This window comes from Myotis yumanensis, unplaced genomic scaffold, assembly GCF_028538775.1.
Source record: "Myotis yumanensis isolate MYYU_CA2020_CCGP unplaced genomic scaffold, mMyoYum1.0.hap1 SCAF_7, whole genome shotgun sequence".
NCBI lineage: Eukaryota > Metazoa > Chordata > Mammalia > Chiroptera > Vespertilionidae > Myotis > Myotis yumanensis.
Window position 1 is genome coordinate 47,399,734 of NW_027223758.1, and position 24,265 is coordinate 47,423,998.

The 24,265-nt window shown below is 34.1% G+C and overlaps 1 protein-coding gene across 3 annotated transcripts in view; it reads right to left on the reverse strand.

Moving 5' to 3' along the window:
- Positions 1-2,298: 2,298 nt before the first annotated feature.
- The window catches only part of CDH19 (cadherin 19), a 56,440-nt gene continuing 34,473 nt past the window's right edge, over positions 2,299-24,265 (reverse strand). The window contains exons 6-13 of one of the 3 annotated variants that reach the window (XM_070421540.1): positions 21,518-21,702; positions 20,606-20,859; positions 16,492-16,613; positions 8,528-8,649; positions 7,105-7,222; positions 5,474-5,725; positions 3,870-3,910; positions 2,769-2,786 (exon numbers count right to left, since the gene is read on the reverse strand). In XM_070421540.1, coding sequence (XP_070277641.1) covers positions 3,906-3,910; positions 5,474-5,725; positions 7,105-7,222; positions 8,528-8,649; positions 16,492-16,613; positions 20,606-20,859; positions 21,518-21,702 — 1,058 coding nt within the window. In that variant the 3' untranslated portion in view covers positions 2,769-2,786; positions 3,870-3,905. Of the gene's footprint in view, positions 2,787-3,869; positions 3,911-5,473; positions 5,726-7,104; positions 7,223-8,527; positions 8,650-16,491; positions 16,614-20,605; positions 20,860-21,517; positions 21,703-24,265 lie in introns of those variants that run through there. The other 2 variants (XM_070421538.1, XM_070421541.1) reach the window with 2 other exon arrangements.

Here is a 24,265-nt window from a genome sequence, read left to right on the forward strand (position 1 = left end):
TATGATTGCCAATCCCATCATTAACTAAACCAGAACTTATTTTAACACATCTGTTTAATACACCTGAGCACAAATGTGAAACCTGGTGTGTGTGTGTGTGTGTGTGTGTGTGTGTGTATTGCACTTTTATAAGGTATTCATCCAAATTGAGAAGTTTTTATAAGGCTTTCAATGACAGGATCTTCTGCATCACCAGACCATCCTATTTCTATTTTCTAATAATCTATTTTCCATAGATTGCTTCATCTGTTGTTTATCATTATTTCAAGTTCTTCAACCATCATTACATTGTGTTAATTTTTAAATATAGGGAATATTCCTACCTGTATTTAACTTAAACAAATAAACAAATTTCCCTAGCTATACTTTTTCAAATTTTAGGATAATATGGTAGAAATACAAATATCATCTGTACTCATAAATTTTTACTTGCAAGTTTTCACTCTTTAAAAATTTTCTTTTAATATTCTTACTCTCTCCTAAGTACATAATAATATGAATGCATAAGGATTTACTACAGTTTATCTACTTGTTCATGTCTACTTTCAATGTCTTCCTAAATTGTATTTCAAGTCTGATTTTCTCAGGCTTTTGTAAAGTTGATATCTGTGTCACCAACATAACAGTATCTGATTGATATTGGTGTGGGTGTTTACATGGTGTGGATGTTTACAGCTCAAAGTACAGAGGGGAAATATTGTAGCCATTCAACTACTCTATCTTTAGCACAAAATTATTCAAAATATTTTATTTAAACATATATGCCCAACTTCGTTCAGATCAGTTAAAAGTGAACATATAAACCAATTTTAGAACATTGTTCTCACTACTTTATTTTTGTTTAAACTATGAATTTTGAATTCCACCTTGATTTGAATAGAATAATAAGGATCATTCTTAAAAATTTGATTAAAATTAAAAGTTTTATTTTATGATCTAATGTTACCATAAAGCTTTATGTGTAGCAGCTTAGCATCTATTCTTCATGAAGTTACAATAAAAATAGCCACTGCACCTAATTCTATATTCCATAATAAAAAACACATCAAAGAACAAGTCATACTCTAAGTTTTTAATAAAAAGGAAATGTTGATAATTTTATTCCTGTGCATGGTAGGATTCAGTGCAGTTGATCATAATACTTAGAATGGATATTAATTCAAGGTTGAACACAGTTCTTTTATTTGCTTCTCTCATTTTAGTAGCAATAAAAAGTTACTTACATTATTTCACACTTTCCACCATTTTTATAACATTTAAATTTAATGATGAGTAAATGTTGACAAATATTCTGTCATTGCATTGTGACATAATAAAGATGCATTATGGTTACACAGGAACACAAATTATGAAAAACTTTTAAACAAAGTAAATAAAACTTATATACAAAGCTCTAATATCAAAAATAATACATATATACTATATCTTTGATTAATTAGCATATACAGATTAGCTGTCTAAATGTGAAATCAGTTTTAAAATGTGGTCTTGACAAAGATTTAAAAATATCAAACTAGAATGAATCATAGAATCCTTTTAATAAACTTCCTTATTTATGTAAATGAAATAGTTTTTCAAGTTTTATACGATTACTCAGATTCTCCTAGGTGTTTAAGTTTATCTGTGTATAGTATCAGGAACTTAACACACATGTATACTTTACTCTTACTTGGTAAGATTTAATAAGTGCATAAATGAAATAGTATTAAGATACTCTAGGTTTAGTGCCTTTCCCACATTAAACATTCAAAAATGTTGAGAATTTGTATTGGATGGTATGGGGGGGAAATGCTAGGAGAATATGCCAGTGCAGTGCTTAAGGTGCCTTGCACTGGCATTTTTCTCCATGTCATTATTCAGTGACAACATGTGGCTAGCTTGAAATAACCATGAGTATTTGCTCCAAGGAAATCAGAAAACACTATAACTCAGGTCTTATTTTTCTCTCAGAGAAATGAAACCTACAACTCTTTACCAAGAGCCTCCCAGTTTGCCTCAAAACACATTAGCATTTTAAAACTTTTATTTTGATTGAACTTACTGAGGTGACATTGGTGAATAAAACTATACTGGTTTCAACTGTATAACTGTGTAATACATCATCTGCACACTGCATCGTGCGCTTACCACCCAGAGTCAACACTCTTTCTGCCACCATTTATCCCCCATTCTACCTCACCCACCCTCCTTTTCCCCTGGTAATCGTCATACAGTTGTCTGTGTCCCCCCCACACACACACACTCTTAATGCTTTCACCTTTTACACCCAACCCTCCCCCCCAATACCCCCAAGCCCTTATTATTTGACTGCATAGCAGAACCAAACATACATACTTATATTTGAAAGGGAAGTTCCAAATCATGAAAGCAATCAAAATTTTCATTCTCACCAGAGGCTGATGACTCTAAAGAGCTCAGGGATCCAGCTAATGACCCTGTTCCCTCAAAGGCATAGGTCTGGAGGGAGTCCAAAGGATGAGCGTAAGTATCAGTGTTAGCTTCTTCCAGCTTTTCTAGGATGAATTCCTTGATTACAGCATCATCTGGGCCAACCTGCCATGACATCCTGCACAAGCTCCTAATCTCTGCAGATCTGGTTTTCCGAGTCCGAGGTTCCCTCATGAAGGTGCTGCACCTCAGCTCTCCCACAGGAAAGGCCTCCGTATCTTCTTCTCCTGTCCCCCCATCATCATATTTGAATATATTCTCTCTGCAATCTTTACCTTTCTCAGGAAATAGAGTCTGTTTTCTTCGTTGTTGTAGATGTAGGATCATAAAAATAAAGCCTGACAAACAAAGCATACCAAAATATTAACACAATATAGCATAACATGACATATTATGATAAACTTTACAATCCTTGCTTTTGTGACAAGATCAAGACATAAGATTTGATTTTTTTATCTTAAGACAAAAAAGATATATTTGTTGTTGAAAATTTACCGAAGGGGCTTGCAGAAAGACATGGGATGGATAGCAAACTTCCTGGTTGATGATTTAGAGAAGGAAAACATCATGAAAATATAGTGAAATGTTTTTGAAGATGATCAATTTAAAATCTCTACAATTTTATTTTTTTCTTATATATTGAAAATAGAACAAAGCAGAATATGAGAACACTTTCCAATCTATTTGCATTTGTCCATTTAGTAACCAAAGAGTCAGGTTAATAGAAATTAAGCAAAATGGACCAGTTTGATTGTCCCCATTGAGGCAAATTTGGTGGTATAATTATTTTCTAAGTTAATATTTACTGCCTGCAAAGAGTGCACTGGGCATTTTTCTGAAAGCTTTTAATCTATTTACTAATTTAATTGTGAGACCCATATGTTATTCTTAATTCCCTAATAAAGTTGAGGAAATGGAAGCCTGGGAATGTTCAATAGCACACTCAGTCACACATCAAGGAAACAGAAAGCTGGCACTCAAAATCAGATAGTTGGTCATAATCTGCAATTTGTGATACCACATTAATTTTAGAAATTCCAAACTATCAAGTCTTTTAATCATAACACTGGTATATCCACTATCAATATTTATTAATAAGGTAATTTTAATAACATGTAGAAACGGAACAATTTCAGTACACTCTAGATTTTAAAGAAAATGTGTGATGTGTGATGTGTGTGTGTGTGTGTGTGTGTGTGTGTGTGTAACCAATTCTTACTCAATCTTGGATCTTATGTGGCTGTTCAGAATTTCATAGAGAGGACTAGAACAAAAATTGAAGCAATGCCATTAACATTATCACAAAGATAAATACATTAGGTGATATTTATATAAAACTTACATTTAAAATATTGAAACACTGCTCTTGACTCAAATAAGGTCATCATGTTTAAATTTAGGTACTGCACTTTAAAACTCACCTGATCCCTGGCCAGGTGGCTCAGTTGGTTGGCACATCATCCTGTACATCAAAAGATTTTGGGTTTGGTTCCTGGTCAAGTCACATACCTAGAGAGCCCGACCCCCAGTTCAGGAGCATAGGGGCAACAAATCCATATTTCGCTCTTCTCTCTCTCTCTCTCTCTCTCTCTCTCTCTTCAAATCAATGAAAAGATATCCTTGGGTGAGAATTAAAAAAACCCTAAACCAACCCACCAAGCAAAAAAAAATCTCATTTGAGATATACAGTTGAAATTGAAAGGAGTCTAGTAAATAATTTCTAAAGTTATGAACTGGAGACAGTCCTCATGAAGCACTCAGAGGAAACTACCATTGGTGGACCCCACTTTCCTTCCTCTAAATATTATGCCTGTGCAGCTGCCTTTGGTTTACCTGCAGATTTTCAAGACTTGGTTTAGGTCTAATAATTCAGTACTTGCCAAAACTACACTGTTTTAACTGCTTCTTGATTCTGATGTCTAGCTATGTAGCTCTAAATTCATTCTTATGATCCAAGATCATTAAAAGTAACAGGAAACACTGAAGCTATGTATAAGAGAATGTTGGATGGTAAGAGAGGATAGCATGGGTTCTGAAGCTTTGAGAAAGTTGAGGCGAGCAAAGGCAAAGCAAGTCCTGAAACATATTTTATGTCAGTTTGGAACAGTGGCTGTTATAATTGCTTTGGAGACTTAGGAAGGTTGTGTTGTTTTAATGTATAGTTATGAGGTATGGAGGAAAAGGGTTTAGATTATAGATACTGATAGATTATGTAAAAGCTTATGCTAAATGAATCATTTGTTGTCTTGAAAGCCTGACTACATAAAACATTTAGGGGCTCATTTGCTTCATCAGTAAAATGAGTATAACTTATCTTCTTTTGAAAACAATAATAACAACAACAAACAAGAAATAATGGAGTTATCTGACAGCAATTTCTTTTGTGTTTAGCACATTGATTAAGTAAAAGTCTCTTGTTTACATCCCTCTATGCTAACATTTACTCTCTTTTTAATACTCCAGAGCTGAGAGTGAGTTGCAGTGTAGGATTGAGTCGTGGTTGGTTATGGTTATGGAATCTCAAAACATCATTTAGGAGCTATGGAACCCTTTGCAAAGGGTTCCATAATACTTTGAGTTTCACTCTCTGTCTGTTCAACACAGGTGATAATAGTTACTACTTCATAAGATTATTCTAAGGATCAAATTGCAATATATATGCAAAGCACTTAAGACACTCCCTGGAGTGTAATAAGCACTCAGCAGAAGCTCATCATTATTGCTACTAATTTTTACATAACTACGTATGTTGCAATGTGTATGTGTCAAAAACATTCCTAAACAAGTGAGCACATACATGCATACTCATATAATTCAAGAATTTTTTACTTTCAGCTTGAAGTGCATATTTATCATTTTTAAAATTAACTTCACTTGACTAAAGAATTATAAGACATTCAGAAGAGGAATTAAATATGTGCACACACAACATGTTATATTGCTATCATTATAATAAAAATTATCTATTTTCTATATTTATGATATCGTCAATAAATGAAGATATATTCAGTTAAGCACTACTTACCAAGTATTATTATCACAGCACATATCAGAACAGCAGTCATGATCTCTGTCCTGGGTTCCATGAGTAGCATATCTTTACTGTGGCAGACCTGTATACTGCCACTGTCACCACAGTCACAGACTTGGATGGTAAGGGTGTTTGTACTTGTAAGGGATGGGATACCATTGTCGGCAATTAAGATGGATATGTAGAAGACAGGCTCTTCTTGAAGGCTGAAACCAGTTCTATTAGTCAAAATTACAGCTGTGTTATCTAAAACAAAAATCCACGTGCATAATTTTTTCAACAATACATAAAAAATTCATACCAGGCATATGTACTAGAGGCAATAGTATAGAAATATCTAAATAACTTTTTTTCAGTTCAATTTATTACACCTATATGATATGCATTTTCATTTTTGTTGTTGTTTTTTGTATTACCATCTCCCAAAAAATATTTTCTGTAGCAATCAGACAAACTTTTTAAGGTAATCTATAAAACCTAAACAAATGGAAGTCTTTTGAAATGTATGCCTACTAATTTTTCTCAAATAATCTTTTTAAAACAAATTCTCCATCTTGCTCTTGAAGTCTATAAAACCATTTTGATTCTAGTTACCAGACAGAAATAATGTGATGTAATTTACATTTTTTCCAATATATAGTTTATTTGTAATCACAAACATTAAACCAAATCAATTATTTTCTTTGTTTCAATGTCTATATTTTGCCCCAGTACATTGTTTTGTATTAATGTAAACAAATCTAAGCTACATATTATTTCTTATGTTGATATTTGGGCTTTCTATCCTAAGTTCATTTGAGTTCCCTTCACTGGGGAATTTGACCAGGACTAAAAGGAGATAACATGTCTGCATTTATTCTTCTAACGAAAGATCCCCAAGATTAAAGATTAACCTCTGTTTTCTGGAAGAACAGCTGCTGCTATTGGTTATAGATTCTTGAATAATAAAGGCTATGGCTCATATCTTTGGGATATAAAGGAGAATTAAAACAGAAATCCATAAGATGATAAAAATATTTTACTGAAGTTAAAGAAAAAAAATAACAGAGTGACTCTATAAAGTTATTCACTTCTATATGGAAGGAAAGGAAATTTTGTCTCTCCACATGAAATCTTTTAGAACATTTTGTCCTTAGATTGATAATAATCATTTCATTTTGAAGGAAAAAGAATAATATTAAACCTATTTTATATAGTTATAGCCAGAATTAATGACACCAAATATCTTTGAATTAATCGAGCTAAAATGAGTACAAGTTAAGTATGTATCACTCTGATCCCCAGGCATAGATTGAAATTTGAGTTACCTGATGACATGAAAGGAACCATTCTGTCAGAACTGCAATTATATTTGCAAAGCTATTCAAACTTTTAAAGGATTTATAGCCACTCATGACTTGAAAAAGTGCTTCTAATTTCAAGAAATCCAGTAGAAAATGGAGATAGTATTTTCAGAACTTGACTTTAGGTTTTCTTTCCCATTTTCATTTCCACTTCTTGCTCTATGTCTCAACATGATCAGTATGCAGTTAAAGTATAAAAAGAAGCAATGCTGTAAGTTTGCTTAAAATAAACCACAATGCTAGGAAAATGGGTCAAAGGCCATCAAGAATGAATGTAATTACCTTGATTATCTATGATTGTAAATTTAGAGTTCTTTGTGTCTTCCACAGATAAATTAAAATAAAAATTTGGACTTTCTATGGAGTCATCTTTATCCACTGCACTGATGGTCTGAATCACCTAGGGGGGAAAAAAGTTTTGTTTTATTTTGTTTTTTATTCAGGAAAAAGATCACTGACATTGTTGTTATTAGATTTTTTAATTAAAATCGCTTTACCAAAATCTTTATGAACATTGCAGAGGATAACTATCAAACGGATAGAGATATTAACATATTTTCTCAGCTTAAAAATATCTTTGCTTGCCCTGATCAAAACAGTGTTTTGCTATCACATAATGAATATATTTTTGTTGATGGGCCAGATGGTTTTCATAAGCTAAGTTTGTTAGAAGATCTCAAAGCACTGTAGCTCTATGTCAAGACTCCCTCCCATTCTCCCAGCCTAGATTTCTCCCTTCCTTCTCTCCTTCTCCCTTCCCCATCTGAATGCCAGCCATTATGATTTGCTGCAATTATACATTCCCTGCTTATATTGAGAGCGTAACTGTGGAGAAGTTATTGTCTTACTAAAGTATTTGCTAAAGTAATGAGTTTGTTTAAATTTATTTCAGGAAATAGTGCATTTAAAGCTTAGGGACAATGTACATGCTTTCCTTTGACCCATAAAGATTATAGGAAAAGTGTTCCACCTCGGATAAGTTCCTCTCTCTTGGATCATAAGAAGTGAAGTAATGCAGCTATGAACAAATCAGATATCAATTAATTATTTTCTTTAGACAGGGATGTGTCAGTCAAGTGGCTCCTTATTGTCAAAAAAGAAATAAAAAGATATGCTGTCAGGGTCAGATGGTGAGATTGTGATTAATTCTGTAAATCAAAAGTTCATTATATAAGTTAACAGTGTGTTTATACTCCTGAACACACAATTTCTGAGTTTTTACCTTTTAATATTTTCAGAAATTACTTTTAATTATAATTTACATCTGATATTTACAGCCATATGCTTAATAACTTTGTTGTGTTTGATTTTATGTGTGCAGGTAGGTGTTTAATTATGTCTTCTTTTTTTATGGGTCTTTTGAAAAGAATGATACAACCTGTACTCTACAATTCCTGTCTTATAAGGATTTAGTAAATTTAAATACAATTAGATGAGTACATGGGCAGAATTGGCCGTTGTTAAAAGTAATTTTATTAATATTAGCAGTGATAGTTAAGACTAGTGTTGTGCATTACAAGTTCTTCACATGGGGCCCATTTCCTTCTTAAGAGATTCTGAATGAGTTATAAGATGTCTGTTACACTCAGCATTGCAGAGAAACACTGTCAAAGTGTGACAATTTTAAAAAGAAATTTAAGTTATACAGAACCCACAACATAAAAGCATGTGATTAATATGTCAGCAATTTATTATGAGTTCCTACCTGACCAGAGCTTGCATTTTCACAAACGTAAATCTCATAAAATTCAGGGAACTCAGGAGCATGATCATTAATATCAAGAACCTGTACATACACAGGGACTTCAGAAGTCTGTTCTTCATTATCTACAACAAACAGAATACAAATAGATAATGGTGTCTTTAGGGGGGAATTAAAAAAAAATTAGTATGTTATAATTTCATTTGAATAAAAGCTATCTGAAGACAGGCTGTCTATATCATTCATATATTTATCAATAATACAGAGTGGAAAAGAGGGTTATCAACATATTTAACTCAACCAATATTTATCAAGTGCCTTGTACCTGCCGTAGATGTAGGAGCTGATGAGAACAAGTAATAGAGAAGATAGTTATATAAACATCTTCCTAAAACCCAGGAAGTTTTTAAAATATTTGTATCAATTCATCTAATCATGATGAATATGTGTTATTATTCTTCCCCCAGCTCTACTAATAAAATCATTGAGAAAGTGTTTAATTTTATACATTGTAGATAATTGACTTGCCTAAGCTCATAGCTGAAGTAGAAAAGGCAGGTAAGAAGCCAGCATCCAGTACTCTCAATGAGGAGCATTATTCAGTACAGTTTTAAAAACAAAAACAGGACATGAACTATAATCTAAAATACATGGTAAAATAAGATAATTAAAATAATATCTAAATATGCATACATTGAGTTGGGAGGATTTTCTTAAGTGAGCCAAGAAATACAGAAACCATGAAAGACTGGGAAGATATGGTGGTTAAAAAATTTATTTCATGGCAAAAGAAATGTAAAAAAAGCCAAAACAACAACCAAACAACAGTGATCAGAAAAGGTGTTTGCATCACAAAATGAAATATTGATACCTCACATTTTCAAATCCTGACAAATAATATGAAAAAGACAATTCATTCCCAAACCACAAATTCACGGATGAGAGAATTCAAATGATTCATACCAAGGTTTCTTAACCTCATCAATATTGATATTTTAGACTAGATAATTATTTGTATTGAGGGGTTATCTGTACATTGTAGGATGCATAGCTTCATTTTTTAGTTTCTATTAAATGCTAGTCATGATCCCCACATTGGTTGTGATCATTAAAACTGTCCTCAGACATTGTCAAATGTCCTAAGAGGAAAAAGAGCCCACAGTTAAGAGGTGCTGCTCTCTAATAACAGTATTCACAAAAATTTTTGCTCACCAGAAGTAAGGAGAATGATTATTTGGTCCATGTAATTTATGTTAAATGTGCAAAACAGACCCACTGATGGGGGAGTAATGAGAAATAATGGGATGTACCCATGTTCTAGAATGTAATCTGGCAATAGATAGTGAACGCTAAATGACACATAATTAGCTTGGGCACTGTCACCAGAAAGGGACTGGGATCAAAGTGGGTCTACCTAAGTTCAATCTGGAATGTGTGGGTCCTTGACTTCATGCAGGACATGAGTGATTTTGAGAGTGCCTTCATTAAAGCTGGGGACACTGAAATTAAGAAAGGGCTTACGATAGAAGAGGCAAGATCCCAGCAATGGGAGTGACCCTAGGCAGAGCTGCCTTGGCCCTTCGGAAAGGGAGGGAGTCTAGACTAGCCTAGATATGACTGCGTTGGCCCTTTAGAAAGAAAGTCAAAAGGGCAGAAGAAGTGACCCAGCCAGGCTGCATGGATTCAGGAAAAACAAGCTACAGAGGCAAAAGCAGTGCCCTTAGAGACAGCTTCAAGGGGTTAGTCCAGCACAAGCTGCTGCTGCCCACTGCTTCCCTGGTTGCAATTCTCCTTGGGAACCTTTACTGCCTAGGAGAAAAAAAACAAAGTTGCCCATCTGAGGAAAGAAGGAGTGGGGGGAGGAAGGCATGGGTATGCTCAAGGGAGAGAGTGTGCATTGGGTTCTTTGTCCTAAGAGTTTTTATCTGTTTTTTATTTTTTTTAAATTAAATCTTTATTGTTCAGTTACATTGGTTCCTCTTTTTTCCCACCATAACTCCCCTCCACCCAGTTCCCACCCTTCCCTCTGCCCTCACTCCCCACCCACTGTCCTCATCCATAGGTGCACGATTATTGTCCAATCTCTTCCTGCATCCCCCTACCCCTTTTCCCCCCAAGAATAGTCAGTCCATTTCATTTCTATGTCCCTGATTCTATTATAATCACCAGATCATACTGTTCATCAGATTATTTATTCACTTGATTTTTAGATTCACTTGTTGATAGATGTGTATTTTTTGTTCATAATTTGAATCTTTACCTTTTTCTTCTTCTTCCTCTTCTTAAAGGATACCTTTCAGCATTTCATATAATACTGGTTTGGTGGTGATGAACTCCTTTAGCTTTTCCTTATCTGTGAAGCTCTTTATCTGACCTTCACTTCTGAATGATAGCTTTGCTGGATAAAGTAATCTTGGTTGTAGGTTCTTGCTGTTCATCACTTTGAATATTTCTTGCCACTCCCTTCTGGCCTGCAAAGTTTCTGTTAAGAAATCAGCTGACAGTCTTATGGGTACTCCCTTGTAGGTAACTGACTTTCTTTCTCTAGCTGCTTTTAGGATACTCTCTTTGTCTTTTGCTCTTGGCATTTTAATGATGATGTGTCTTGGTGTGGTCCTCTTTGGATTCCTTTTGTTTGGGGTTCTATGCGCTTCCTGGACTTGGAAGTCTATTTCTTTCACCAGGTAGGGGAAGTTTTCTGTCATTATTTCTTCAAATAGGTTTTCAATATCTTGCTCTCTCTCTTCTTCTGGCACCCCTATAATTCGGATGTTGGTACACTTGAAGCTGTCCCAGAGGCTCCTTACACTATCTCACTATCTTCGTATTTTTGGATTCTTTTTTCATTTTGCTTTTCCGGTTGGGTGTTTTTTGCTTCTTCATATTTCAAATCTTTGACTTGATCCTTGCGACCCTCTGGTCTGCTGTTGGGAGTCTGTATAATATTCTTTATTTCAGTCAGTGTATGCTTAATTTCTAGTTGGTTCTTTATCACAACATCGAGGGTTTCACTAGATTTCTTGAGGATCTCACTATATTTATTGGCGGCTTCTATACAGTTCTTTAAAGACTTAAAAGTATGGTTTTGAATTCTATATCCAGCAGTTTGCTTTCCTCCATTTCTTTTGTTTGTGTCCTGTTTCTTTGTCTCGGCAGTTTTTATGCTTCCCTGTGTCGAAAAAGTGGTTTTCTGTGCTGAGTGTCCTCTAGGGCCAAGTGGTTCAGCCTCCCAAATTACCTGAGGAGGACACTCTTGGTGCACCCCCTTGTGGGCTTTGTGCACAGTCAGGTTGTAGTTAAGCCTTGATTGTTGTAGTTATCACTGGGAGGAATTGACCTCCAGGCCAACTGGCTGTGAGAATCAGCTGTGTCTGCAGTGGGAGAACTTCTGTGCTGGAGACACCCCTCTGGGGCAAGACTTGCTTCAATGGGGCTTTGGTGCTCACTGAGTCTGCCCCCTGAGTGTGTCCTTTATGTATCCAGGGAGCTGCAAACTGGATAGTCCCACTCTGACCTCTGGGCTTCCTGGCTCCTGGATCTCTAGGGAGGTGCTAATCTAGCCTTTGCCTGAGGCTATCCAGCAAAAGCCTCCCTGCAGGGCTTGGGGGGGCAGGTCCCATGGGATCAACAGGGCGGGGCTAGCAGTTATGGCTGCTCTCAGACTTGCCCTCAGAGGCTCTGCTTCTCAGTGTCCCGGTAATCGCTGCAAGCCCCTCAGAGAGAAAGCTGCCCTCGGGTTCCGACCGATGCCAGACAGTCCCGCTTCTCCCGTATGAGTCTGGGTCCCTAGAGACTCGCCCGGAACTGGAGCTCAGAGCCTGAGACTCCACTCCTGATTGAAAAGGACAACCTCTCCCTCAGCCGCCAGCCCGCTCCACATGCACCTCCGCACCTCAGTATTTTACTTCCACACTGCGCCTCCTCTGAGTCTTGGTATGCTTTTCTCTTTCCTTCTAGTTGTAGAATTTCCACTCAGCCAGCCTTCCTGTGGTTCTGGATGATGTCTGTTCCGTCTTTTAGTTGTATTTTTGAAGTGGTTGTTCGAGGCAGCAAACTCCGGTGTTTACCTATGCCGCCATCTTGGTTTTCTCTGTTTTTTAAAGGTTGGAATTTTATGGGAGTTTTAGGGGAGAATCTAAATAAAATATTCATTGACTTTCCAGGTGTGTCTTTTAATATGCTGATTCATCCAGATGAGCATATAGAGGGGTCATGGTCATTCTCTGGTCAGTTTCACCTTCAAAGAATATCACCAAAGATGGAGCAGATGAGACAGTATTGCCTCACCAGAGTCTGGAATGTGTAAACCATTTGCTCCTGAGTCCTTGGTTAGGGAAGATAAAAGCTTGTGACTTATTATCTGGCTGTAAATTACTCAGCCTCACAGCGGTTCTCAATCTATGGGTCACGAACAATGAAAACATATCCTGCATTATGATTCATAACTAGCAAAATTACAGTTATGAAGTAGCAATGAAAATAATTTTATGGTTGGGGGTCACCACAACATGAGGAACTGTATTAAAGGGTCGCAGTATTAGGAAGGCTAAGAACCACTGTAAACTATCTGTCTTAGTTTCCCCATTCCACTTGCCAAGGAATTTTTCTAGCTTCTTCCTATCCTGCCTCAGCAACAGTATATAAGAATATAAGATTCAATTAATTTATTCCAGAATTGTTTGCATCACACCGAAATAACAAAATAATGCAAATGTATATTAAAAGGGAATTGGCAAAATAAATTATAACCATACTATGAAATTCTGTGTGCTTATTAAAAATGAAAGAGTCATTGTAACAAATGTATTAATATGATGAGCTTTAAAATGGATTTAAATCTTGGTTCTCAACTTGAAAAAAATATTTAAGTACTTTTTATTTCAGTTGATTCTCAGTAAAATGCAAATGATAGTAGTAACTACTAACAGAACTTTATTTATTTAATAAGTATTAAATAAATTAATGCATATAAAGCATTTATAAGATCACTTAGCATATAAAGAAGCAATAAATATCAAATATTATGTTATTTATCTACTAACCATAAGTGATATACATGATATTTTGTGAAATGCAAGTTGCAGCATAATATGTTCTATATTTGTATAACATTATTTTAAATCTTTCGTCTTTTTATTTAAAAATGCTGTGGAAAAGGTACATAAACTAAAGAATAGGAGGAATAAGGTTCTTTGTTTCTCAATGTTTCTATTTATAACTTACAAGCTCATTTGTTCATGGAAAAGCATTATATTTAAAATTTTAATTTCAATGCAGACTTTTTTTAATCTTTATTGTTGAGAATATTACAGATGTCTCCCATTTTTCCTCCATTGCCTCCCTCCATCCAGTTCCTGACACACCCCAGGCCTTCACCTCACTACTGTCTGTGTCCATAGATTATGCATATATGCAGATACTTTTTTGGTTAAACTCTGCTCACCCCCTCTCCTCCGTTCCCTTTGATCTCCATCAGTCTGTTTGTTGCATGCTTCCATGCCTCTGGAACTATTATGTTCCTCAGTTTATTTTGTTCTTCAGATTCCACAGATGAGTGAGATCATGTGATACTTGTCTTTCTCTGATTGGCTTGTTTTGCTTAGCATAATACTCTCCAGGCCCCTCTATGCTGTCTCAAAGGGTAAGAGATCTTTCTTTTTTTACAGCTGCATAGTATTCCATTGTATAAATGTACCATAGTTTTTTTTATCCACTCACCTACTGATGGGCACTTGGGCTATTTCTTAGATATTGTAAATAGCACTGCTATGAACATAGGGGTGCATATATTCTTTCTGATTGGTGTTTTGGGGTTCTTAAGATGTATTACTAAAAGTGGGATCACTATAAAATGTCAGTTTTGTTTTTAATTTTTTGAGGAAACTCCATACTATTCTCCATGGTACTATTCTTCCACCAGCAATGTACCAGGGTTTCCACTTCTCCAAATCCTTGCCAATACTTGTTGATTTATTGATGGTAGCCAATGCAAAAGCAACCATTCCTCAAAATGCAAAGGGAACCCACTGTAGAGGAGAACACAATTATCAATGAGGCATAGGACAAGGTGTTAATTTCCAAAATATATAAAGACTCATACAACTCAACAAAAGGAAGACAAATAGTCTGATTTAAAATGGACAAAGGACATAAATAGACACTTCTCCAAAGAGGACGTACAGATGGCCAATAGTCATATGAAAAAAAAGCTCAAAGTCACTAATCATCAGAAAGATGCAAAGACAATTTTTTTTAAAAGAGACAATTCTCTCTTTTGAAAATAAGGGAAAAGACTGTCCCTCCTTCCTCATAGAACATTTATCCTAGAAAACTTATAATGGTAATGTCTCTGCTTCTTTAAAATATATGTAAGCCTTTTAAAAGTTAAAGAGCCTTAGCTGGTATGGGTCAGTGAATAGAACGTCAGCCTGCTTACAGTGCCCCAGGTTCAATTCCAGGCAAGGGCACATACCTGGGTTGCAGGCTCCGGGTGCGTGCGAAAGGCAACTAATCAAGGTGTCTCTCTCACATCAATGTTTCTTTCTCTGTATCTCTCCCCCTCCTTTCAATCTCTCTAAAAATAACGAAAAAATACACATACATACATAAAATAAAAGTTAAAGAAACCTCTTGCCAACTTTCCAATCCAGGTTTGTATTTCTCAAGTATTGGGAGCCAACTCTTTGGAATGTAATTTCAAGCAGGAAGCACTGCTTCCTTCCAGTTTCTGGGTAGGAGGCAAAGTTTAGCAAAGGCCTTGACCAAAGTTGCAAACTACCTCTTGTCATCCAGGAATGAGAAGCTTAATTTTCATTTGGATAAAGTAAATTAGCTAACACAGATGGTCACTCTAACTACTTAGTGAATTTTAAATAACTATATGTGACACCTGATGTGAAGTCCTCCTAATTGTTATTTTGAGAACATGCTTGCAATGGGCTATATCTGCCTGGGTGTATAAAGGGTTTGATTTCTTTCTGTCTTGGCAATTAGTGGATTTACTTTAAGGGGCATCACATTCTGGTCAATTATAAGACTGATCAATGACTGTTTTCCCTCTATTCCACTATTGTAGACTTCTCTTGCTGTGTTGGGATGAGATTTTGAAAAACTCATGGCTTTAAGAAAATACATAAACCATTAAGAGTTATTTTAAGACTCTTATCTATTGTTTTATAATCATTATAAATGGATAAAATAAAAACATTAAAATATTTAAAAATTATTTCTAGAGATTTCAAGATAGAATGACTCAAAATTTAAGGCTCATCTTTTAATGGTTTAAACATATAATATATCACCATAGAATAACTTTTTGCTTAAACAAACTAGAAAAAGTATTGCAGGCACAAATAAATTTAAGAAAAATTAGTAAGAAATTCATTTAAATATTGTATTCTTTTTTTTCTGAAAAAATCTGTTTAAAATTAAGTTCAAATTAAACCTCTGACATGACTATATAAAACATACATATATCTTCACAGCTTCATTTTAAAGTAATTAGTATTTTTATTCACTTAGCTGGCATGCTGAGAAATAGCTTGTTGCTTCACTTGGGAAGTTTTCCAGGAACCAGACTAAGCACAGTGAACTTCATTTGCTGATAAAACAAATGTTACAAGGCAACATCTCTTTCCTACAATCAACAGACCTGTTGTGTTGCAAGCTTCTAGGTAGTGAACACATACAACAGGGTTTTTTATAGCACTTTTTATGGGATGCCCTGTTTTCCATGATTCAGGAAGTTTGTTTATATTATTACTGAACTTAAATTGTGAAATGAGTTATAAGCTATAAAAGGAATGAGCAGACATTGTTAATTGAAAATAATAAAAATATACATGTATGAATTGACATACAAAATATCACTAAACTTTATTCCCAATAACATTTTAAACTAGTTTTTGTCGCTATGTTCAGAAGTTATTGAATGGTTTAAAAAGTATGGTTCTCAAATGAGTACTTACATAGTTCTCTGGCTGTAATGCTGAGGTTGCACCAAGCACTCATCTCTCGGTCAAGAGGGTAAGTTGTGATGATGGTGCCATTGTCATCAATTTGGAACGTGTTGCTTTTGGTAATAGAATACCTGAACCAAAAAAAGTGTTCCTCAATTTTATTTACTCTGTATAACAGTGATACATAACACCTCTTTAAAAGCAACAAGATAAATTGTTAAGTGCATGTCCACATAGATAATTAAATTCAGACCAATTTCAGAAAGGTGAATTTATATATTTAAGATTCAACTCAGAGAAAATTGGGGGGAAAACACTAAAACACTTAAATTGTTGTATGCTCAATCTAAACTCACACTAATTTCTAAGAGAGAATTTTAATAAATGAGTAACTTGTTTAAAAGGAAATGGCAAATTGCATTTATAAAGAGAAATACAAATAAATGGGGATAAAAATTAATTTCTGTGAACCTCTTTTTTAAAAGTTTAAAGCAAGATAAAACATATTCTCAGCCTAGACTGTTCTGAGTCTCTTTCCGACACCACATACTTGCTTGTTAAATCTGAGCATCACATTATAATTACTTGATAGCTGACCTATGGGAAATTGCTTGTTTTTTTTGCTGAAATAAAACAATTTGATAATATTTAATAAATAAAGCATATATATAGGGATGGGCAAAAGTAGATTGATGGTTGTCCATATGGAAAGTAATACAATACTTAATAAATTATAATAAAAGAATAAACTTTTGCATATTCACAACTGTAAACCAACTTTTAAAATTCATTATATGATGAAAGTGGCATATCAAATCTCTGTGGAAAGTTAAACTAGGTTTTTAATAATAAATGGTGCTGGTATTATAGGAATAGCCATTAGAAAGTGATAAACTTAGATCCATACCTTCAGCCTTCCATTAGAATAAAGTTCAAAGGATACCCAGGAATCCTACACCCAGATTACAACATTTTTGGACTTGTCTGCCTTCCCTTATGATTAGTGTTAGATTATAGTTTGGCAGGAATACCACACAAGTGAGATAATATTATTCTCTCTCTCTCTCTCTCTCTCTCTCTATATATATATATATATATATATATACATACACACAGATATACAGATATATACAGATATATACATATATACATACATACACACATACATACATATATACATATATACATATAGATAGGTACAGATATCCCAGGAGTAAGGTTAGTAGATCTAATGTGCTATTAGATCATACATGGAAAGAAGACAGATCATAAAATTCTCTCATGCAAAAGCCTGGAAATTGATCTCCAAATCTACAATGAAAGAAATCTTTGAAGTACTCAGCAAAAGTTTACCTGCCTGCAAATGATTAATAATAAAAATTAAAAAAGAGTAATGACTAGGGTTTGGTGATGGCTTCTCATTGCACAGATATTCCACATGACTCTGATGAAACATCAATGAGGTTTGCCAAAAATCATGTGGCAAAAGATCAGAACGTTTTAATCTTGAATTGATAGGTCTCTAAAAATATCAGTAATTTTTAGCTTGGTGTTCCAGGAAGAATTAGAATCGGAATTACAGAGAACTAAGCTTTAGAGGAATTCAGTTTTAACTCTACTCACTTTTAAACCTTTATAATCAATTTACTTACAGACCCACAGATGGTCACATTTCCTACTTAAGAGATTTGTTGACTAATGAAACATTAGTTTAACAGTTAATATGTTGTTTTAAACATCTAAAATATCCTTTTCTACAATACACCATTTTAAATAAAACCAATCAAATGTTAGAGATTATTCCCAAATTGAAGTTTTTAAAAATTATGATCCTTAGTCAACATTAACATTTTAAGGAACAATCAATAAACACATTTAAGAAAGAGCACATGTCTGCAATCTATATATAGAAAAGGCTAATATGCAAAATGTCCCCTCGGGAGTTCGACTGGGAGACCAGAAGTTCTATTGCTCACTATGACATGTGCTGACCACCAGGGGCTAGCACGAAATGAAGGAAGGCCCTGGCTGGCAGCCGGAAGGCTCCAATCAGCCCTGATCTCTGTCCAGGCCTAGGGAACCTACCTCTGCATGAATCTCGTGCACTGGGCCTCTAATATATTTCATAAAAAGCCTGGGCTAAAAAGCTTAAACAGTAGAATTTTGATGCTTAGAAAATTAATCTTTGGTTCACTTCAAATGTCCTTTTATGGACTCTTCATTCTAATATATACAATGAGATACAACTCAGCCATAAGACCAGATTAAATACTGTCATTTGCAACAGGATGAATGAATCTAGAGAGTATCATGCTAAGCAAAATAAGTCAGACAGAAAAAAATAAAAACCACATGATTTAACTCATATATAGGATATAAAACTGAAAGCAACAAATGCACAAACAAGAAAAACAAACAAAACTCATAGACACAGACAACAGTATGATGGTCACCAGAGAGAAGAGGGAATGGGGGAAGCAAAGAGTCAAGGGGGGTATAATGTGACAGAAGATTGGGTGGTGGGCATACAACGCAATATGAAGATTATGTATCATAGAAACGTACACTTGAAACCTATAAAATATTATTAACCAACATCACACCAATAAATTTATTTTTAAAAAGCTAAATGATTAAAATCTGACTGTGCAATGTTTTCTCATTGTTAATAGCTCTTTAAGGAATGATATAAACAAATGATTCTTCCAGGCTTTCTCCTCCAGGTGCCTTTATATCTTGTTCTTAATGTTTGTGCGATTACAAAAGTTCTATCCCCACTTCACAGAAGAAACTGAGACATGTGAAAGCCAAGTCTCTATACATTTAACTTTGTTTTCATGATATATTTTGAACATTTGCTACACCACATAGAAAAAACAATATTTGTGAAAGCAATATATGAAAAGCAATCTTATTTATAAGATACTTATAAATCTTCGTCTAGAAAAGGCATTGAAAGATATTTTTAATAGGGTCTCACAAACTATTTTTAAAGGTAATTAATTTTGATGTAAAAATAACAATTGTTACTAAATATATATTGTAGAAAATAAGGTAAATAACCACCAGAAGTGATACTATAAAATACATTACCTCTGTAATATTTGGATGTGTCTCATATATGCCTAACATTTTCACTAGTAGTAAACACACAACTCTAATAATTTTGTATTATCTTTTAAAATCATGCCATTGTTTTTTATCGACGTTCACAGTCATTGTAAATCATTCATCATTCATTGCCTTATTTGCATCACTAAGATTCAATATTTAAATTGTTTTCAACAAGTTTCTGTAAATTATAACATAATGAAGAACTTAATAATTAAAGCATTTTAAAAAAAAATTAGATAGTCTTAAGTATTCTAAGGGAGAACAATAAATAGGTTAATATATCTACTACTTTAAAATCTAAACAATTGATATACTGGGTTATAATTATATATATAACATATATATATGGTTAAGCGACTGGCCGACTGGCCAATCGACCGGTAGGTATGATGCGCACTGACCTTTAAGTGGTATCCTATAAAAAGCTTTGTACCTTTTTTAAAAAATATATCTTTATTTATTTCAGAGAGGAAGGGAGAGGGAAAGAGAGATAGAAACATCACTGATGAGAGAGAATCATTTATTGGCTGCCTTCTGCACGTCCCCTACTAGGGATCAAGCCTGCAACCTAGGCATGTGCCCTTGACCAGAATCGAACTTGGGACCCTTCAGTCCCCAGGCTGACGCTCTATCCACTGAGCCAAACCAGCTAGGGGACTTTCTATATTTTTGAATATTATTTTATTTAAATAATATTTAAATACACCACATTTGGATCAACTTTGTTTCTTCTTTGCTAGGGCACCATCACCTCCTTACCCCACTTAATGGAGTTGGTTGCATCCAATTTTAGATGGTGACTGCCTATTTCTTGCATGTTTGCAATTACTTATTTTACTGCTTTTTAACCAATAATGAGGTCACCTATTATAAATTGTCTAAATTGTTGCTAAATTTGATAAGTACTATGCAGAGAAATATAGACATATCCTTGTTACATTCACATCTTATATTTAAGCCAATCTGTGTTCATTCATTCATTACTGCAAAGTTGGCCTTCCAGACATACCTGACAGGACTTCTGTTGTCATCTGGATCTATGGCAGAGACCATGCCCACCGATGATCCCTGTGGGCTTCCTTCAAAGATCTCAAACATGTAATACGGAAGGAGGAAGACAGGAGGTTCATCTTCATCTTCCACCCGGACCCTAATAAAAGTGGTGGAAGCCATAGTGTGATACTTCTTGAGCTGCTCATCAACATGGCGGTTTTTAACTTTTGCTCTAATTTTATAGTAGGTCTGTTGCTCATAATCCACTTTCTACAAAGAAATACAGTGTACATAAAAAAATGGCTTCAATAACCCACCACATTACTTAGCAAAAGCAAGTTTCTGTTGTTACATTATCTCAGTTATAGTTAGGTTTTACTTTTTCACTCCCTTAGATTCTTCTTTTTTTAATTTTTCCTTTTTATTAAATTTATTGGGGTGACATTGATTAATAAGATTATGTAGGTTTCTATGATTCATGATCTGCATATTGGTTTTACTTTTTATCTACTGGATCCCTCTGATATTATTATTAAGCAGTGGCAAAGCAATCGCCTATTTGTACTTTGTTATTTTTATCTATTACAAAATTTTTTGGGATAATAACTATATTTTTTAAATTTAGGTTAAAATTACACTTTTCTGGGCAAAAGTATCTTATAAAATTAAGAATTAATTTCCTGTATTTTAAGATCTTTTCAAGAGGTTTGTCCTCTATTTGAAATTTTGAAATATGCTCTACATATAAATAGAAGCTCTGTAATAAGTAATATCATCTCTAAATACCTTTTCTTTCTAAATCATAAAGCACAGGTTATCATTTCAATTACTTAATAAAGCAAAACTAACTGCTTATACAAAATAATCATGTGTTTTTCTGATTTGATTTTGCATTATTCTGTAAAGCAAATAATTTTAATATATCTACCTTTTTCAATATAACAATGCCTTCTTGGGTCTCATTATTAGTAATGATGTCGAATGTTTGTGATTCATCATTTTCAATGCTGTAATCCATTTCTGCATTCTTTCCTATGTCCCTATCATGTGCCATGATTGTTCCTACAGAAGTACCAATGGGTGCAGATTCGGAGACATTCATGCGGTATAAGCCTTCAAAAACAAAATTCAAGATACTTTGTATTAACATAAGACTCCCCCAATTGTAGAAAATCCCATGAACACTTTTCCACCTTTCATTTTTATAATCTGAACATTTCCTTAATAATATAATCGAGCATCTATTATTGTCCCTTAAATATATCTTAGGAAGTTCTATTACCAGTACACATAACTTTCAAATTTCTATTCATATAAATACATTCTCAATATTCATGGATTTATTTTTTATGGTACCCTTCAACCATCCTAAATTAAATTTGATAAAAAGAGCTTTTCAATTTCACTCAAGCATTCTGATACCTAAAGTTACCAATAAATGTGGGCATGAATTAAAGATGGGAGAGACTAAAAGAAAATAGTTGAGTTCTAAGTATGATGGTTTGATTTGAAGATGTTGAGCCTAGATTCCATTAAACATACTGGAAGTGAAAAAGAAAGTTGGATCCTTATAATTTGGAAAGTGGATATAGTGGAAAATCTGTGTTTAAATTAGATGACCCTGCTTTAGCCATAACAAAATAATTACAATTGTCCCTGAAATGCAGAGATAATAAATAGAAATAACTGAGCGCTTTTCCTTATTTGGCAGAAGAATCTTGTACAAAACTGGTAACGAACTAGCAATTCATATATTATTATTTGTAATATATTCTTAAATGTAGGAAATAATCATATATGTTAATATTCTAAAGATTGAAACTTCTTAGAATTAAAAAAAATAACCCATGCAATGTAATTTTCTTTAAAGGGACTCTTGATCTTCTTAGAAGCATAAAGCAAGTCACTTCACACGTCACCTTGTAATACGTTCCTTTATTTTTTAAGCGACAGGAATGTTACTTAAAAGTTGCTAATATTTTACTGTGTAAGGAAATAACAGTTTAACTATACTGCAGTTTTTATTTCGTTGTGGGAAAATGAAAATAATTGCTTATTTGATTGCACAAATTAAAAATTGCCAACAAATTAATCTGGAGAACAGAGTGACACTGCACTAAACCTGAAAGCGTATGCTTTAAACAATTAGATAATTCAACACTTTCTGCTGTTTTCCATACTTTCAAAAAATATTTTGGACAAAAAATGCTTATAAGAAGTGCAATGGATGGCAATAAAGAAAAGTAGCTTGAACAAGAGTAAGGAGGCCAGCATGCTTCTTTTTTGTAAGAATAGTCAATACATACATTTTCAAATGATTATGGTGTGGGACGGGAATAGGGAAATCATTTTGAAGAATGAGGTAACTTTATGGTATTAGAATTATGTCCTCCACACTCACATTCAATTGAAGTTACTAAACTATCATTGCGCATTAGGATTCTGGGTAACTAAGAGGATTTAAAATGAGTATTTCAGTTTTTTAATAACTGATAAATATTGGTTCAAAAAACTAAAAAAGCAGCTGAAGTTTGGAAGACTTCTCGCCATGCTTCATTGAGAGCTCTCTTCCTTCTAGTCTTAAACTAGCTTTCTCACCTTTATATGAATAAAATGTAGACCAGATTTATTCAATGAATTCAGCCACCATTTCTCTACATGTATTATATGCCAATTATTTTATAAAGTTCTCAGCTTTTCAGATTTACTTAGACATTGTCTTCTTGCCTTTAGGGCATATTCATGTTGTGGAGAGAGTCACAACACGATACAATTCATAATGAGATGAAGGTCACAAACTGATACTCCATTGACTACCTTCCATCTGAAAAGGAGCTTTTTATTGACTCATAAGATGTAGCACAAAGGGTGAAAAGTTGCAATGATGTAGGATGGATAAATTTTAAAAATCTAGAAATGAGCTTTAGAAATGTAGATCATGGTGGTTATACTGTTTTTGGTAACAGAAATTTTCTAAGAGAGTATATATTTCTCAGTTTCTCTCAACACACACACACACACACACATACACGCACGCATATCCACGGTGTGTGGAGATGGACAGGTTAGTTTGACTGCAGTAATGATTTCACTATGTATATATCAAAACATCATGTTGTACACCCCGGATATGTATAATTTCTATTTAAAAGAAAATGCAGTAGCTACATTTTGTAAACAAACACAATTTAAAATTGGATGATAGCACACAAATAAAAATTCAGAATTCTAATAGTTTTCAAAAGTTCAAAAAATCGGTTAACCCTGGACCTGGCGCAAATTGGCTACACTGAGTAGTTTCTGCATCATTTAGGAGTGTGTGTGTGTGTGTGTGTGTGATCTACTTTCTTTGCTTCATGCTTATCGAATTTTCCTTCTATCATGATAATTTCCCATGATTTATGGAAATGCTTGCAAATTTATTTCTGTAGCTAAGAAAGTATTCCCTGAAAAAGAAACTCCTTAGAAAATAAGTTACTCCTAGGAATGTCATAAGAATTTCTTTCTGAAGCACACCATGTGATTTAACTTGCATTTACTACTTAATTCTCAGATCAGATGTGACCTTTTCTTGCTACAAAAATAAAAAAATAGATATACTCATTTTATTTTTTTTATTTTTTTTTTCAAAACTAGTGCAGCTTTATTGGCTCAGGCGATGGACATTATCATTGTC